This window comes from Nicotiana tabacum, chromosome 15 (genome assembly GCF_000715075.1).
Source record: "Nicotiana tabacum cultivar K326 chromosome 15, ASM71507v2, whole genome shotgun sequence".
NCBI lineage: Eukaryota > Viridiplantae > Streptophyta > Magnoliopsida > Solanales > Solanaceae > Nicotiana > Nicotiana tabacum.
The window spans coordinates 49,218,616-49,235,087 of record NC_134094.1 but is presented as its reverse complement, the minus strand read 5'-3'; the positions used below and the strand labels follow the sequence as shown (position 1 = coordinate 49,235,087).

The 16,472-nt window shown below is 36.1% G+C and overlaps 1 protein-coding gene across 1 annotated transcript; it reads right to left on the bottom strand.

Moving 5' to 3' along the window:
* Positions 1-3,148: 3,148 nt before the first annotated feature.
* Positions 3,149-13,262, bottom strand: LOC107790347 (importin subunit alpha-2). The gene is made up of 11 exons (XM_016612269.2): positions 12,727-13,262; positions 8,825-8,921; positions 8,638-8,729; positions 8,414-8,545; positions 8,087-8,272; positions 7,214-7,377; positions 7,016-7,094; positions 4,279-4,407; positions 3,936-4,063; positions 3,472-3,846; positions 3,149-3,356 (listed from the first exon to the last, which is right to left on the bottom strand). Exons 1-10 carry the CDS (start codon positions 12,934-12,936, stop codon positions 3,474-3,476), a joined length of 1,590 nt encoding a protein of 529 aa, XP_016467755.1. The 5' UTR covers positions 12,937-13,262; the 3' UTR covers positions 3,149-3,356; positions 3,472-3,473.
* Positions 13,263-16,472: the final 3,210 nt, after the last annotated feature.

Below are 16,472 nucleotides of genomic sequence, written 5' to 3'. Positions count from 1 at the left end.
TTAGAGCCAAATCCCTCCACTATAAAAGGACTTGGTTACCATTTCTGTAAAAACAAGTTTTCTTAGGCTTACATTGTAATAAAAGCGCTATATTCTTCTACAGTAAAGAATCGTTCTTTCAGATTTCTTAGATTGATTCTATTTGTTGAATCCTAAGATTCATTGTTCCTGACAACCTTATCTATTTCGTATTCTCTGCAATCTATATTTACATTTCTATTTATCCTTATATTTTGTGTTAAGTTACGCCACATATCCTCGGAACTACATATAAATTCAACTCTATCCATTTTTCGGGTAAATACACCTAAAACGCAATATGATACAGTTAGTAAAAAAACAAAAACAAACAACAAGCGATAGATATAAACAAGCACTTATATATTTCATGCATCTCGCTTATATATTTCATCACGTCCATATATTTCTTGACAGTAACTGATGTGATGACAACGATAAATGGTATGTTGCCTTGTGAATAGGTAGATGTTTTCAGATGCGCCGCAATATAACCCAACAGTGTCACTCTAATACTCGCTTTCTTACATCTATATGAAAAAAATAAGACGTTTAAAAATGACAGATAAAAAACAGTATTTATATACTAACTCCGGTAGCATGATCGTCATATCTCTCTTCCTATTACCATCTATGACCTCCATTCTGCCAATGAATGTCGGACATCCTATAACATCTACAACGGAAAACATACTTAAAAATTAGCAAATAAGTGTATGTAAACAATTTAATAAGGCACAAGTAATTTACAAATAATCGATCATCACTAATTCGAGTCTCAATAGTTGGGATGTCAACAAATTGATGGGATTTCACAATGTTTTTCATCAATTTTCTTGAATGTAGTAAATATCAAGAAATATATCATGTGATCCCCCATAATCGGCAAATAATTTTCAGTATTAAGAGTCACCTTAAAACCTGTAATTACGTGCAACCTTCTTGGAACTTATTCTGATGTCTTGTGAGTTGTTGCATGCATTAAATCCTTCTGTTGGGATAAAAATAACAGTAAACTCATTATAAGAGTTCCGATCCACACAAGTGAAATAAATATATAATGAATAAGACAGATGAAGATTCGTGGAATAAACAGTGGAAGAACCAATGAAAAGAATCAAAATAATAAATCATGGAACAACCGAATATAGTAGAATCAAAATAAAATTAGAATATGTACATCCTGATCAATAAAAACCATGTCGCGGCTAATAACTTCATTATTGTTCTTCAAATTGACCACAAGATACGACATATCCTAGTTTGGCTAATCTTTCTTGGAAGGATTAAGGTCATCAAGCGAGGACGCAACTACCGTTTCATCTAAAGGCCATTTAGAAAATATAATTAGTTGTAACTATTTAAATTCCAGCAAAATAAATTCACATGGAGTTCACTAATACTATCCCTTTATATAGGCAATGCAAAGGAGACAACAAAGATAATAATTTTATGTATTTAACACAACAATGCAAAAGTAATTAATGAATACGAGGAACTCAAAAGATCATTACGTTAGTAAAGATGAAATGCTTTAGGGAGTAGTTTCAAGTTGGGTTTCAAAATTAGTTTACAATAAAAAACGAAATTAAAAATAAAATAAAATTGCCAATACAAATTGGGGAGTAGTTTCAAGTTGGAGTTTTAAGATAAAATAAATTACATTTCTAACTAAAAAACTTTTTGAATTTTTAAATTTTAAATTAATTGGTTACTCTATTTGAATTAAAAAATATAGATATCTTATAATTAGCTACAATAAGAAAAATAAAAAAAACTACCCATTCAAATTGGGAAATAGTTTCAAGTTGGAGTTATAGAATTTGTTTTTTAAAAAATGCCAATTCAAATTAAGGAATAGTTTTTACTTGGAGTTTTAAAATTATTTTAAAATAAAAAAAAAAAACTTTCAATTCAAATCGGGAGTAGTTTTTTCCTAATATACTAGTCTCTCCCTCTCTCCCTCTCTCTCTCTCTCTCTCTCTCTCTTTATATATATATATATATATATATTTAATAATTTAAATTAAATTAAAAATAATTATACATATTGGTAGTTTTTTGATAAAAATAATAAAAAGGCTTATATCTTTATACTTTTGATGAATTTAAAATTATAATTTAGTAAAAAATATTACATTATTTAAATTTTCAGTAAATTTCAAAATAAGAAAACTAATCAAATATTACAATAGAAAAGAATGTACGAAAAGATGGGGATAAAGACAATTTTATGATATGTATAGACTTAATTAATAAATAATGAATAAATAATAAATAATAAATAAATAAATAACACTCAATAAAATTATTCATAAATTTAGACAATTGAAGAATTTTGAACAGTATAACATAAGTTAAAAAAATATATTTTTAGAGTAATAAATATATATATCTATATTATAATAAAAGAGAATTAATTTCAAAATATAAAAATAATTGACAAGTTAATAAAAAGTCATATTAGTAAATATATAGTACTAAGTACTTGCTAATTTAATAATGAGTAATAAGGAACAAATAATTTATTCGATTACTATTTAATGTGTATTCTTTTGTTTTGTATAGATTTTTAATATTTCTGTACACTACATGAAATAATAAAATAATAACTAATATTTATTAAAATAATTTAATATATTAGATCATAACTTTATAAGATTAATATTCTGTTAAATTATCCGCGCATCGCGCGGGTTCTAACACTAGTGCTGTATTAGAAAAATGAATCCAACAATCACGTTGTCTTGCCGAAGGAAAACTTTTAATCGACCTGTGGAGAGTAGTATTAACAGAAAAACCACACAACCAGAAAATCTTAAGGCTATCTGGTAAACGTCCCACAGCATTAGAAGTATTTTTGCATGGGGAAGAAGAGAGCAGAATTATTATTTCAGCTTAGATTATAACCAAATACAATAACATTTTATTATCAATCTGACAAGAACGCCAAAGATTCAAGACATCAATATTGCAGCACCAAGAAAAAGTGAACAGCTTTAGCCATCATTTTAAGCCGTGCACTGTGCACAAAGAGGTTCTTGGGAACGTCAACATTCCCAGCAGAAGATAAAATAGTGAAATAATAATAAACTACAACCGGCTAAAGCAGAGGAGGAAAAAACAAAAGTTGAAAGGAGATGAATAAGAATAGAACTAAAAATCTCCAGAGCAAATTCATGATTCAAGCTAACTGCAACAAGTAAAAAGATGGAACTGATTCTCCCTGGCATTACTTCCCACCATCACAATAAATTAAGCCTTGCAACTTTTACAACTTTCAAATTGAAACAGATGGAGCCAGTTTTCCATCACATATACTGCATCATCAAGCGACTCTGCAATTAAAATTTGATAAAGTAGCTAAAATACAGAAATAATATTCATGCCCCAGGAAACCACTTGGGCAAACTTTTTGTATAAACATGTGGACTAAAAAAAGCACATGCAGACCTTTAGTTGAAGCTGAATCCCCCAGAAGGCACAGAGACCTCGCCATCTCCAAACTGAAAACCCTGTTGGGGTGCATCACCAGGTGGCATTGTCTCGTCATCTTCCTCCAACCAGTATGTCTCAAGAATCTTAACTGCCTTTTCATAAATTTCTTGATTGTCATGGCTTTGGAGATTCTCAATTTTTTCTAAACCTTCTGCATCATCAATCAGCTGCGCATAAAGATTTACATCCGCTGTCCGGCCCAAATTCTTCTCAGCTTCACCAACCTTCAAGATATTTTCAAGCCCTTCAAGACAAACTGTGACAATCCTTGGGTCAGGACAAATGAGAAGATCACACAGTGGTTTGATACAACCTTGACTAACAAGGTACCTGCAGGTAATGATAACATAAATCGAGCAGAAATGTCAGCGTTTGCCGACAGCTTCTGGTAAACAGAAACCAGAATATCCAAATCTTACTTGATCTGCTCATGCGAACCACCAGATGTGGCATTTGAGATTGCCCATGCAGCCTCCTTTTTTATATCAAACTCCGCATTTTGTAGCAAATTAACAAGAGGACCAATAATACCAGTCTCAATTACAGACTGCAGCATAGATAAAATAACATAATCAAGAAGCACAAGTGGAAACAATAAATAAACATCCTAATATTGCCAAGAAAAAACGGTCACGAGAAAGATTAATTTTTCTGTAGTCCAATTCTTTCTTCTTTTCTTTTTTGGAAAAGGGAGGGAGCTGGTTGGCAGTAGGGGAGCAAACAAAAACTAGCCATAAACCAGAATTACACACCCAGCACTACCTGAATTTGCTCCCTGTTGCCAGCTGTGATGTTTGAAATTGTCCAGCAAGCTTCCTTCTTAATACTCTTCTTGTGATTACCATTCAACAAGTTCAAAAGACAAGGCAAAGACTGATGGTTGATGATACACTGAGAAGAAATTTTATTAGTAAGAAAAGTAAGCTTCAGCATTTGACATCGGACAACAATATACCCTTTTTTCTTAAGGTATCAAAGAACAAGATACCCTTTTCTCTTAAGATATCAGACAACAAGATACCTTTTTTTCCTTAAGGTATCAGATAGCACGACACCCTTTTTAATAAGGTATCAAACGAAATACTAAAAAATGGATTTGATTAGTTAGAAAAATAAGCTTCATTATCTGGCATCAAACAACAAAACCACAGATACACAACCATAGTTTAACACAAAAAAATGAAAAAGAAAGACAAAGCAAAACAAAATCACCAACCATCACAAGAAGATATGATCCCACAGATCAAAACCATTATGTTTGAGCATAGACATACCCTAATACAGCAAAGAGTGGCAAATATAATTTGTGGTCCAAGATGCATGTCTCAATGCCAAGTAATGCAGTTTAAAATGGGAAGTTCAGAAATCTCGGTGTGTCCAAAATCCTATATCTCTCTATTACCCGGTTCAAGGAACATAATACAGAAATATTTCGCCTATCATCAGAAAAGAAGAGACTGAGTTTTTTTTTAACTAATTTAGGAAACACCAAAATAAATCTATCATTTATCCCAATTTGCAACGAGGTAAACAATATCTCAACAGCTGTAGGAAGCGAATCAATAGAGATTAGAGATGCATGGGAATGTTCAACAGAACAAAGAAAGTAGGAGAAGAAAATCATAAACTAGCACAGCTACAAATTCAGTGGAAAAAATGGAAACAATTTACAGTGAAAAGGGAACCATTTAGCAACAGATGAAGAAAAAATTATGTAATGTTAACCACATATATTTTCTCAAGTATGCACGTGACAACTGCTGATAGATACCAACATTATATATTGCAATTTATTAGGTGAATATTTGGTCTGCAAAAAGAATAAACTAGGATAAGATGTTTTAGAATGAATCATCCTCCAACATAACTCCACATGAGGTTGGTTAACACAGAAAAAATTTCAGAAACATCTTCTCAATTATCTTATCACATTTCTGTAGTGCTGGATAAAGATTTAGATAGACATAATTGACCAAAAAACACCCCTGGAGGATAAAGGCAAACTTCACTAAATTTGTATTTTATTAAATTTTGAAGAATTGTATAATGTGAACCAAATATAAAACATGTATAACATAATTAAGAATTAAAATTAGTAAATAAATAATATACATTACTTTCTCCGTCCCAATTAATGTGGCACTTTTTCCTTTTAGTCAGTCCCAAAAAGAATGACATCTTTCTATATTAGTAACAATTTAACTTTAAACTTCCTATTTTACCTTAATAAACTAATTCATAGCCACACACTTCTCTATGGCTTATTTTAGACCATAAGTTTCAAAAGTCTTTTTTTTCTTTAACTCTGTGCCCCGGAAAACACCATCAAATAAATTGGGACAAAGAAAGTAATATATAAATTCTTTCACAACTACACTAAGAAAATTCAAATGATAATGATGGACATAAAAAAAGCCTAGAGAACCTAAGATGTCTTATAGATGAAACATATAGTTTTCTAAATAATTGAGAAATCCCTAAGGAGCAGCGACGCAAGGTTCGAAACTCAATGGATAATGAGTAAGCCCCTCTCTACCTTCATCACTTAAATATTAGTCCTTTAATCTGCAAAAGGGTTCGAACTTATAATGTGCGCCGAACCAACACATCACAAGTTGCGCTCTTACCACTAGACTAAAGCTCTATGAGCCTTCAACATAAAACATATATGAAAAGTCCCACAACGGTACTATAAGGCATGGTGGTCACCTTAATATGGCTTGGACAATCCTCATCTCATGAGCTAACTTCTAGCTTTTGAGGTTGAGTTAGACTCGAGGTTCATTTCGTTAACATGGTATTAGAGTAGGACCCATCCCAATTGTTGTTTCCCGATGTTGAGCCCCCATATTAAATTGTCCAACGCTCCAGATATCCAGCCCTGTGCATGGAGGGGGGACGATGAGTCCCACATTGATGCTTTAAGGGATGGGTGGTCTCTTTAATATGGTTCGGATAATCCTCACCGCATGAGCTAGCTTTTGGGGTTGAATTAGGCCCAAGGTCATTTCATTAACAACATAAAACAATAGTAGTTTAGATAGAGCAAAGTTTAAGTGAAGGCATAAATGACTGTGTAAATACACATATATTCATTCTATGATGAGGCTCTTATCTTGATCTTATTCCCACCTCGACTAGGGACTAATTTTGCCTCTTGTTCTCGAAAGAAAGGGATTAAAACGAATTGTTCCCTTATAAACTTTTGCATTTCAAAGTCGGGACAAGGACTATGCAAATTTGAAATTATTTTACTTCATCACATAAACTAATCATGCAATATGTTTAGCTAGATTCAGTGAAAACTAAGAGATATAAAGTAAATTCAGAGCGTAGAGCTCCCACTTGCCATAAGCTTTGACTGATCCTAAAGATATTACCAATTCCTTCCACCATTATTAACTCATTGATAATTGTATCAAATGCAGAGAACAATTAGCTGTTGTATCATCAGCAAGTATAAAAATTGGAAAAATAGTAACATCCATCTAAATATTACCTGAGTTTGCATATCATCTCCGGTCACAATATTTCCAACTGTCCGAAGCGCGGGAATCAAAACCGATGGAGACGGGTGACTACCATGTTTAAATCAGTCAGTTAGAATCAGGAAATACAAAAATAACCTATATAAAGAAAGGAGAATTTTTAAGCGCTTCATAACCAAAAATAAACTGGAACAATACCAAGCACTTACAGTAATAACTCAATTAAACGCGGGCATACTCCAGAATCAATAACAGCTTGAATTTTATCATTTGTACCATCCGAGAGATATGAGAGCGCCCAGCAACCATCAGTCAAAACTTCTTCATCGGTTAAATGAATAAGTTGTTGAAGAGCTGGAAGTGCAGGCCTTGTCTGCACAATCAAGTTTACAGGTTTAGATATGCATAGAATCATCAACATTATCAGGTTTGTCCTCTGTATATCAAGTATTACTTTGAAATTAACGCACCCAAGAAGTATAAGTGTATAAATTGCACAAGTAATGACACATAATATTCTAAAGCTAAATATAAGAATGAGTACCTTAACGATACATAGTTGAAAATGATAGTTTTAACAATGTTGTTCAACAATACCAACAAGAAAATCACATAGTTATTTTATGAAGGTGACAAAGAAGCTTGCACTCATAGTTTGTTCAGAACCAAATACTATCCAGAAATAAAAATTGTTCAACTTGCTTCCAGTAAAAAGACATCTATTGGGTTGGCAGGCCAACTGTATTTAGACATCCGTGCTGGTCGTTAATAATCTTTAATAAAGTCTCACTGAGTGCAAAAACAAAAAGTTTTTCCAGGATTGAGCTCAATGCATAAAGCATGAATCGTCTATCAGCTTTTGAGAAAGATGTGACGGAACAAGCCACCAAGCAAACACTATGGATGAGCAAATAGAATTAGTTATTGCTCAGCATCAATGAAGAATGTGACTAATATGAACCATACACACTGTACTATCTGTTACAGCAAATCTTTATAAATGAAAGAGCACTTATAAGAAATCACCACTTTATATTTGCAATTTAGAAGAGTTAAAAGCTAATCAAGCCTTAAGGATCCACCTGATCAAAAGCAGGCTGTGGTTTGCCTCTGCAGAAATTTGAAAGTGTCCACGTTGCATTTCTCAACATAGACAGCTTGGCATTTGGATTCAGCTGAGATAGCAAGGGAACTAGAGCTCCACAGCTAAGGACAAGATCGCGGCACTTTGGGGAATCACCAGCAACATTTCCTAGAGCCCACACAGCCTAAATGAGGAAAGGAGAATATCCAAATTGTTCTCAATACCATAAATCAAACACTAGCATTCAATTAATGATAACAGTTCACAGAGACAAACGGCCATAAATAACTTATGAAAGTTTCAATTTGCCTCTACTAGTATATACCTGCTCTCGCACATCATCACTAGGAGAACCAAGAAGTTTCACAAAAATTGGGACTGCACCAGATTCAATCACCACCTTGGTATGCTCAGATGTCCCAGAAGCAATGTTTGTGAGAGCCCATGCTGCCTCAAACTAAAACCATTGAAGGGAAAAGTTAAGGTGTTATCGCACTACTTCTCTTCCCATAGGAAAATTCAAGAATAAGAAAGCAAGGTGGCAAACACCTGAAGTTGTGGAAAGTCGTCCCTCACAAGAAATTGAACAAAACGAGGAACAACACCAGCTTGAATTACTTCCTCAATTGGCGGACTCCTTTCTGTTGATAGTATGATCAGAGAGATTATCTGAAAGTCCAAGTAACCACAAGAGAGGAGTAAAACAATAACACAAACCCACAAAAACAATGATTACCTATCGAGAGCAGCTTCCGAAACTGAGTAGTAGCCTCAAGCTGTAGATTTCCATCTTCCGTCCACACACCCGCAACCATTGCTGGTAAGTTCTCTAGCTGCAAACACAAACGTTAATCAATATCCGCTATCCATTTCTATATTTGAAGGACACAAGACTGCCCTAACGCAGAAAAGAAGCTCAAAGAACACTTTGAATAAGTCAACACAGTAAACAAAACCATTTCAGACTGACCAATAATTCTTATATGATTCTCAAAAATAACACAAGAAACTTCTTCATGTAGAGAAAGTCTCCCATCTGGCATGAAAGAAAAGCCACATCTATCCAACACTTGACCCATCACTACAGCACAACGACTACTGTTTCAACCATAGGAATCCTCGATATCTGATTAGCTCCATATGGCCCATTGCTTTCCAATATTCAATAATATGGCTAGTGAGTCAAGCCTCACGTCCACGAGTCATCCCCAAGAGAGCTAGTTTTAAGTACCTTGGGGTCAATAATCCAAGATAACGGAGAGATTGATGATGATATCACACCAGTGTTGTGAAAAGTGCCCACTTCAACACTTAAAGCGCAAAGCGAAGCGAAGCGGGGCAGTTGGTCGCTTCTGTGTTGTGAAGCGTAGCAGGTGATATAAAGTGTGAGCTTCTGCCAAAAAAGCAAGAAGCGCGAGAAGCGACAGTAGCGACAACATTAAAAATAAAAAAGCTCTCTTTTTATCAAAACATCATCTAGCAGCAGAGAAAATCAGGCGACTACGGTTCCCATTTTCTGCATTTTTCAAGTTCAAGTTCATCAAGTTCAAGCCCGGGTAAGTGATTTCTTCTTCCTCCTCCTCCTTTTTATTTTTCTTTCACTGTTTCAGTCTCAAAATAGCAGCGAAATGCTACCAAATTTTTTTTTCCTTCGGTTCTTTTTCTCTTTTCTAATTCTTCTTCTTCTTTCACTGTTTCATTCTTAAATTACAGCGAGATGCTGCCCAATTTTTTTCTTACTTACTGTCAATTTCCTAGAGAAGTTCTCTGGAGATGCTTCGAGGCAAAAGGTGTGTCAGTTCCTTACATTATGGCGATTAAGGACATGTATGATAGGGCAAAGACTCGGGTTAGGACAGTAGGAGGCGACTCCGATCATTTTCCGGTTGTAATGGGGTTACACCAAGGTTCTGCGCTCAGTCCGTTCTTGTTCGCCCTGGTGATGGACGCGTTAACACACCATATTCAAAGGAAGGTGCCATGGTGCATGCTATTCGCCGATGACATAGTTCTGATTGATGAGTCGCGAGCCGGTGTTAACGAGAGGCTGGAGGTTTGGAGACAGGCTCTTGAGTCTAAGGGTTTCAAGCTGAGCAGGACGAAGACGGAATACCTGGAGTGTAAGTTCAGCGCTGAGCCAGGGGAAATGGGCGTGGGTGTGAGGCTTGATTCGCAGGTCATCCCGAGTAGAGGCAGCTTCAAGTACCTTGGGTCGGTTATCCAGGGGGGAGGGGAGATCGACGAGGATGTCACTCACCGTATTGGGGTAGGATGGATGAAGTGGAGGTTAGCATCTGGAGTCCTGTGTGATAAAAGAGTGTCACCGATACTCAAAGGTAAATTCTATAAAGCAGTGGTTAGACCGACCATGATGTATGGGGCTGAGTGTTGGCCTGTTAAGAACTCACATATCCAGAGGATGAGAGTAGCAGAAATGAGGATGTTGAGGTAGATGTGCGGGCACACTAGGATGGATAAGATTAGGAATGATGATATTCGGGAGAAGGTGCACGTGGCTCCCATTCATGACAAGATGCGGGAAGTGAGGCTCAGATGGTTCGGGCATGTTCAGAGGAGAAGCCCAGATGCTCCGGTAAGGAGATGTGAGCGGCTGGTAATGGAGGGCACGAAAAGAGGTAGAGGGCGGCCTAAGAAGTATTGGTAAGAGGTGATTAGTCGGGATATGGCGAGGCTTCAGATTTCCGAGGACATGACACTTGATAGGAAGATGTGGAGGTCGAGTATTAGGGTTGTAGGTTAGGAGGTAATTGAATATTTCCTTACTTCGTACCATTATGAGACCAGTCTGTTAGGGTTTGTGTTAAAGATAACTAGTGGCAATGTGGTGTCTTACTATTTCACTTTTCAGTGCAGGACCTATTTATCAGCTATCGCTTTTGCTTGGCATCTTTCTTCTGGGTTTCATGTTGTTCCTATTTTTCCTATGATTTCTGTGGTAATACTAATATTGTCTCCATTTGTCTTTTTATTTTCTTGAGTCGAGGGTCTTTCGGAAATAGTCTCTCTACTCCTTCGAGGTAGGGGTAAGGTCTGCGTACACACTACCCTCCCCAGACCCCATTAGTGAGATTCTACTGGGTTGTTGTTGTCTTTTTAAAATTCCGCTTCACTTCAAAAAAGTGAGCGTTTCGCTTCTCGCTTCACACTTTAAGCGAAAAGGGGCTTGTCGCTTTTTCTCGCTTCACGCTCTTCACAACACTGTGTTACACATCGTATTGGAGCGGGGTGGATGAAATGGAGATTAGCATCCAGTATGTTATGTGACAAGAATGTACCTTTGAGACTTAAAGGTAAGTTCTATAGAGTGGTGGTTAGACCGACTATGTTGTATGAGGCACAGTGTTAGCCTGTCAAGAAATTCCACATCTAGAAAATGAAAGTGGCAGAAATGAGAATGTTGAGATGGATGTGTGGGCATACCAGGAGAGATAAGATTAGGAATGAAGATATTAGGAACAATGTGAGAGTGGCCACCCTGGAGGACAAGATGCGAGAAGTGAGGTTAAGATGATTTGGGCATGTGAAGTAGGCCAAAGAAGTTGTGGGAGGAGGTGATTAGGCAGGGCATGGCAAAACTACAGCTAACCGAGGACATAACCCTTAATAGAAGAGTGTCGAGATCGAGGATTAGCATAGAGGATTAGTAGGTTACTAAGCGTTTTTCTTATCCATATCGGTAATATTTGTATTGCTCTAGCATTCATTTAGGCCTAGTTATTACTATATGTTGTTCTGTTTCTTACTCCTATTCACTTTATTGTCTCTTTCGCTTCGGTTTATCTATCGCTTCGGTTTATCTAACATTGTGTTGTTGATAATGCTTGCTGCTATTGCTTCTTTCTCATATTTTATTGTGTCGAAGATCAATCGGAAACAACTGTTCTACCTTCACGAAGATAGGGGTAAGGTATGCGTACATCCTATACTGCCCAGACCCCACTTGTGGGATTCTCACTGAGTTTGTTGTTATTGTTGTTGTTGTTGTAATAAATCAATTAAATATGTATAAAATAATTTTAAAAACACTAAAAAGGAAAAACAATATAGCTTCAGAATTGATGAAAATACTAGTCCAAATTCAATTCATAATCTCGAAGAGTACTATTAACTTGAAAATACTAAGTGGGCGTTTGGACATAAGAATTTTAAAATTCCAAAAAAAAGTGAAAAAAAATTTCAAGTGAAAATGGTATTTGAAAATTAGAGTTGTGTTTGGACAGTTGTGTTTGGGTTGTTTTTGAAGTTTTGTGAGTAATCTGAACGAAAATTTTGAAAAACAGATTTTTGGAGTTTTTCAAAATTTCAAAAAATTACAAAATGAATCTTCAAGTGAAAATTGAAAATTTTATGAACAAACGCTTATTTTGGAAAAAAGTGAAAATTTTTTGAAAAAAAGGAAAAAATTTCTTATGTCCAAACGGGCTCTAAATCTCACAATCTACCTTAACATTTTTCTAGCTTCAAACTCTAACCCTAACGAAAAACATTATTCAACCGACAAGCACCTAAATTAGAAAAATACAAAAGGTATAAAGCGAGAAACTTAATCCGATCTAAATTTACAGCTTAACTAACAATCACTGCAGTAAGAAAACGGAAGAGATATTTACTATTGACCTTCTTTTCGACGGTGGTGTGAGCAGGAAGAGTAAATTGTTGATTAGGCTGAAGGCCTTCGCGGCGTTTCTTCTGCAAGTTCTCCTCTCTCTTATTCTTACGAATCTCAACCATGTTATCCTCTCTCCTCCGCCGACCTTCTTCCGCGTCCACCGCTACTTTATACCGGTTCCGACGAACCTCGGTTCTCGCGTTCGGCCTCAACGACATCCTCGATGAATTCAAATGAAAACCCTAGCAGATAGAGAGGAATATGTGTATATAGATACACACAGCAAAAGTGTATAGAGAGGAGAACTTATATATCTACAGGAGAGGAGAGGGGATGGCGAAGGGTTTTGATTTTGAGAGAGAGGAGAAAAAGGAGGCTTTTATATAAAATACAAAAAGGTTTTATGGGATGTTAGCAAAATGGACATGGATCGGGAGTTATTTACGGATTAAGGACTGATATTTGAATTTTGAAGATGAGGGAAACCTGAATCTGAATACTCGCCCCCGAAAAAGGAGAACGATTGGACGGTGTCGTTAAACTTATAGAACTACGTAAATACGTTGTCGGTTTTGAGTAGTTCCGGGCGGAGAGTGGTTTTAGGGGTGGGCATAAAATCAGAAAAATCAGAACGGATCGAATTAATTCGGTATCAGTTATTCGGTATTAATTCGGTATCATTTTTGTAAAAGTTTGGTACATCGGTACAATTCTCGGTATTGAACTTTTAATACTTAGGTAATAGCGAAATATTTAAGTAGCTCACCCGTACTTCCGAGCCCACGTTTTCAAATTCCCATCCCAAATCCAACTTGTTACAACTTACCCTAGCCCAGTAAGACTAAGCTCAGTCCCTAGGTCTCAGATTTCCCTTACTCAATTACTCCCTTTTTTCCTTATTTCTAATGGTAGGACCTATGTTTCTCTCAAAAAAATAGCTGATGCGAGTTGCGACTGCCGATTTTGCGATAGAGACAATTTTAAGTTTCAACTTTCACAACCTCGAGGACATGACTTTCTCCTCGGTGACTATTCCTCATTCTTTAATCTTCAATTCTTTAACAGGTTTGGTATTATCTTGTACTGTAGTCATAAATCAACATAGATGCATGCAATGATGCTCTTCTGTAATAATTAATAAACATTCAAAATTAAAGGAAAAGAGAAAAATTCACAGTATCATGCTTTGCAGATAGATACAAAGAGAAAAAGTGTAATCTCCTTTTTTCTTTCCTTCAAGAATAAATAGGGAGAATATTTGTAGTAACACTTCTTTTAAAAGAAATCAAGCCGAAGCGAGACAGATAGATGATCTAAGTCTAACCATCTCGTTGTATAGGGGTAAAATATGATATGACACGTGGCTGACTAAAAGGAGGACACGTGGAATCCAAGATGAGATAGCTGAGGACGGAACGCAGCCACTCTGCTTGTCACCGGAAAGGATAACGTTCATAAAGGTGTATTAAATGCTATGCGTCCAGTAGCATTTACTAAGGAATATTCTGCAGTATTAAGAGCGACGGTCCGTTACAGATAATTTGGCATTTATGTTCACCGTTACATCTTCATCAATGACCCTCATAATTGACATTAAATGAGGGCACGATCCTAGGACTTTTTTCCCTAGACATAGTTATAAATAGTGAGCTCAGTTACCATTGTAAAGGACACGATTTCTCTGGCTAAACTTACATTCTATTCTATACAAAATTTTATACAATTTTACTTATTGCTTTTTAATCTCATCATGACTATGTCCGAAAACCGTATTCACTGAATCACCATTTTTTGCTATTTCACCTACATTCTAAGGCTAAGTATTGTATATTTCTTCTATTATTGTATTATTTCAGGATCAAATTAGTTCACCTGTCTAGAAATCACGTATAAATTCAACTGTACCATTTTACGGGTAACACAATTTGGCGCCCACCGTGGGACCTAGACAGCTGTGCAATTAAATTGATCCTTGCTTTTTTTACTAACGTATTTTGATTATTTTGTCTTAGAAAAAAATCACAAAAAAATGACAGATAACACCGTTAACGATGGACATAACCTTGAAATTTGAGGGGATCAGCCTCATTTCGAGGATTCAATCAGTGACACCCGCAATGAGGAGAATGACGCCACGCGCGGTGCATGACAGACGGTACCCTCGACAGGTTCGGGAGTCTACTCCCGATGATGCTGATGAGGAGCATGTAGCGGATGCTCTGAGGGTCCTGCAAGAGCAACAAGCAATCATTCTAGGCCATCTCATGCGGCAAGATCAAGTTATGACAAAATTGAAGCAGGCACTATTGGGGGCCTTGAATTATGCGAACATACGAGATCCAATTCCTCCCGTAATTCCCGCAGACCAAACAACGCAGAGAGTCGACAACAACACTCCCAGGGGTGAAGTTGGCTCCGACGGGGCTGGAGGAAGCAGATCAGGTCATAACAACGAGAACGATTCATTCAAAGATGAGCTTTTACAGTTCATGAGGGAAGTAAACGCCCGCATGGATCAAATCTCGGGCACCACCAGTATTGAAAGGCCCGAACTCGAAGAAGTATGTTCAATTACCGTACAAGCCAAGTGTAACACCAGAATTAATCCCGAAACGTTTCAAAATACCTGAAGTTCCAAAGTATTATGGAACTTCAGACCCACAGGAACATATTACCACCCACACAACGGCGGTAAAAGGAAATGATCTAGCACCTCACAAATTTGTATCTCTGTGGTTAAAAAAATTTTGCGAAACTCTCACAAGGGGAGTCCTAACGTAGTATTCATTACTGCCCGAGCATTCCGTAGATTCTTTTGAGATGCTCGCAGATTTTTTCATTAAAGCTTATGTCGGGGCCAGAAAGGTGCAAGCCTGGAAGGCCGACATATTCAGAATCACACAAGGAGAATCTGAATTTTTACGAGAGTTTGTTACCCAATTCCATAAAGAAAGAATATTGCTCCCGGCCGTCCCGGATGAATGGACAGTTGAAGCATTCACCAAAGGATTAAAGTCAAGAAGTTCAGACGCTTCTCGTAAGCTGAAGGAGAGCATGCTTGAGTTTAATGATCAACACAACAATGCAAAAGGTAATTAATGAATACGAGGAACTCAAAAGATCATTACGTTAGTAAAGATGAAATGCTTTATAAGATAAGAATATCACAAGCTTAAACAATCATGAATGCAACAGAACAACCAACATACTGAATGCACATTAACAGCCCAACATAACAAATCAAATTTTCAGCTGAGAAAAAAGAAACGGCAAGCATTAAATGAGCAAACCATCAGCATGCTCAATTGCAAGTACAATCAAAAAATAATTGAACCGATACACCAATTATGTACCATGTACACACTCACACGTTAGTTTTTTTTATTATATATAGATAAAGATTCAATTATAATTTGTTCGGAAGAAAGATACAATCTATATATAATAAAAGGAGAGGCAAAAGCATAATATTAAGACAAGTGGCATAACCACAAAAAGCCAAGTGGCATTAGGACAAAACAAACTACCTTTCTAACTAAAAAACCTTTTGAATTTTAAACTTTGAATTAATTGGTTTGTTACTCTATTTGAATTAATAAATATGCATATCTTATAATTAGCTATAATAAAAAATAAATATATATAATAAAAAAATAAATTCCCATTCAAAGTGGGGAATAGCCACAAAAAACCAAGTGGCATTAGGACAAAACAAACTACCTTTCTAACTAAAAAACCTTTTGAATTTTAAACT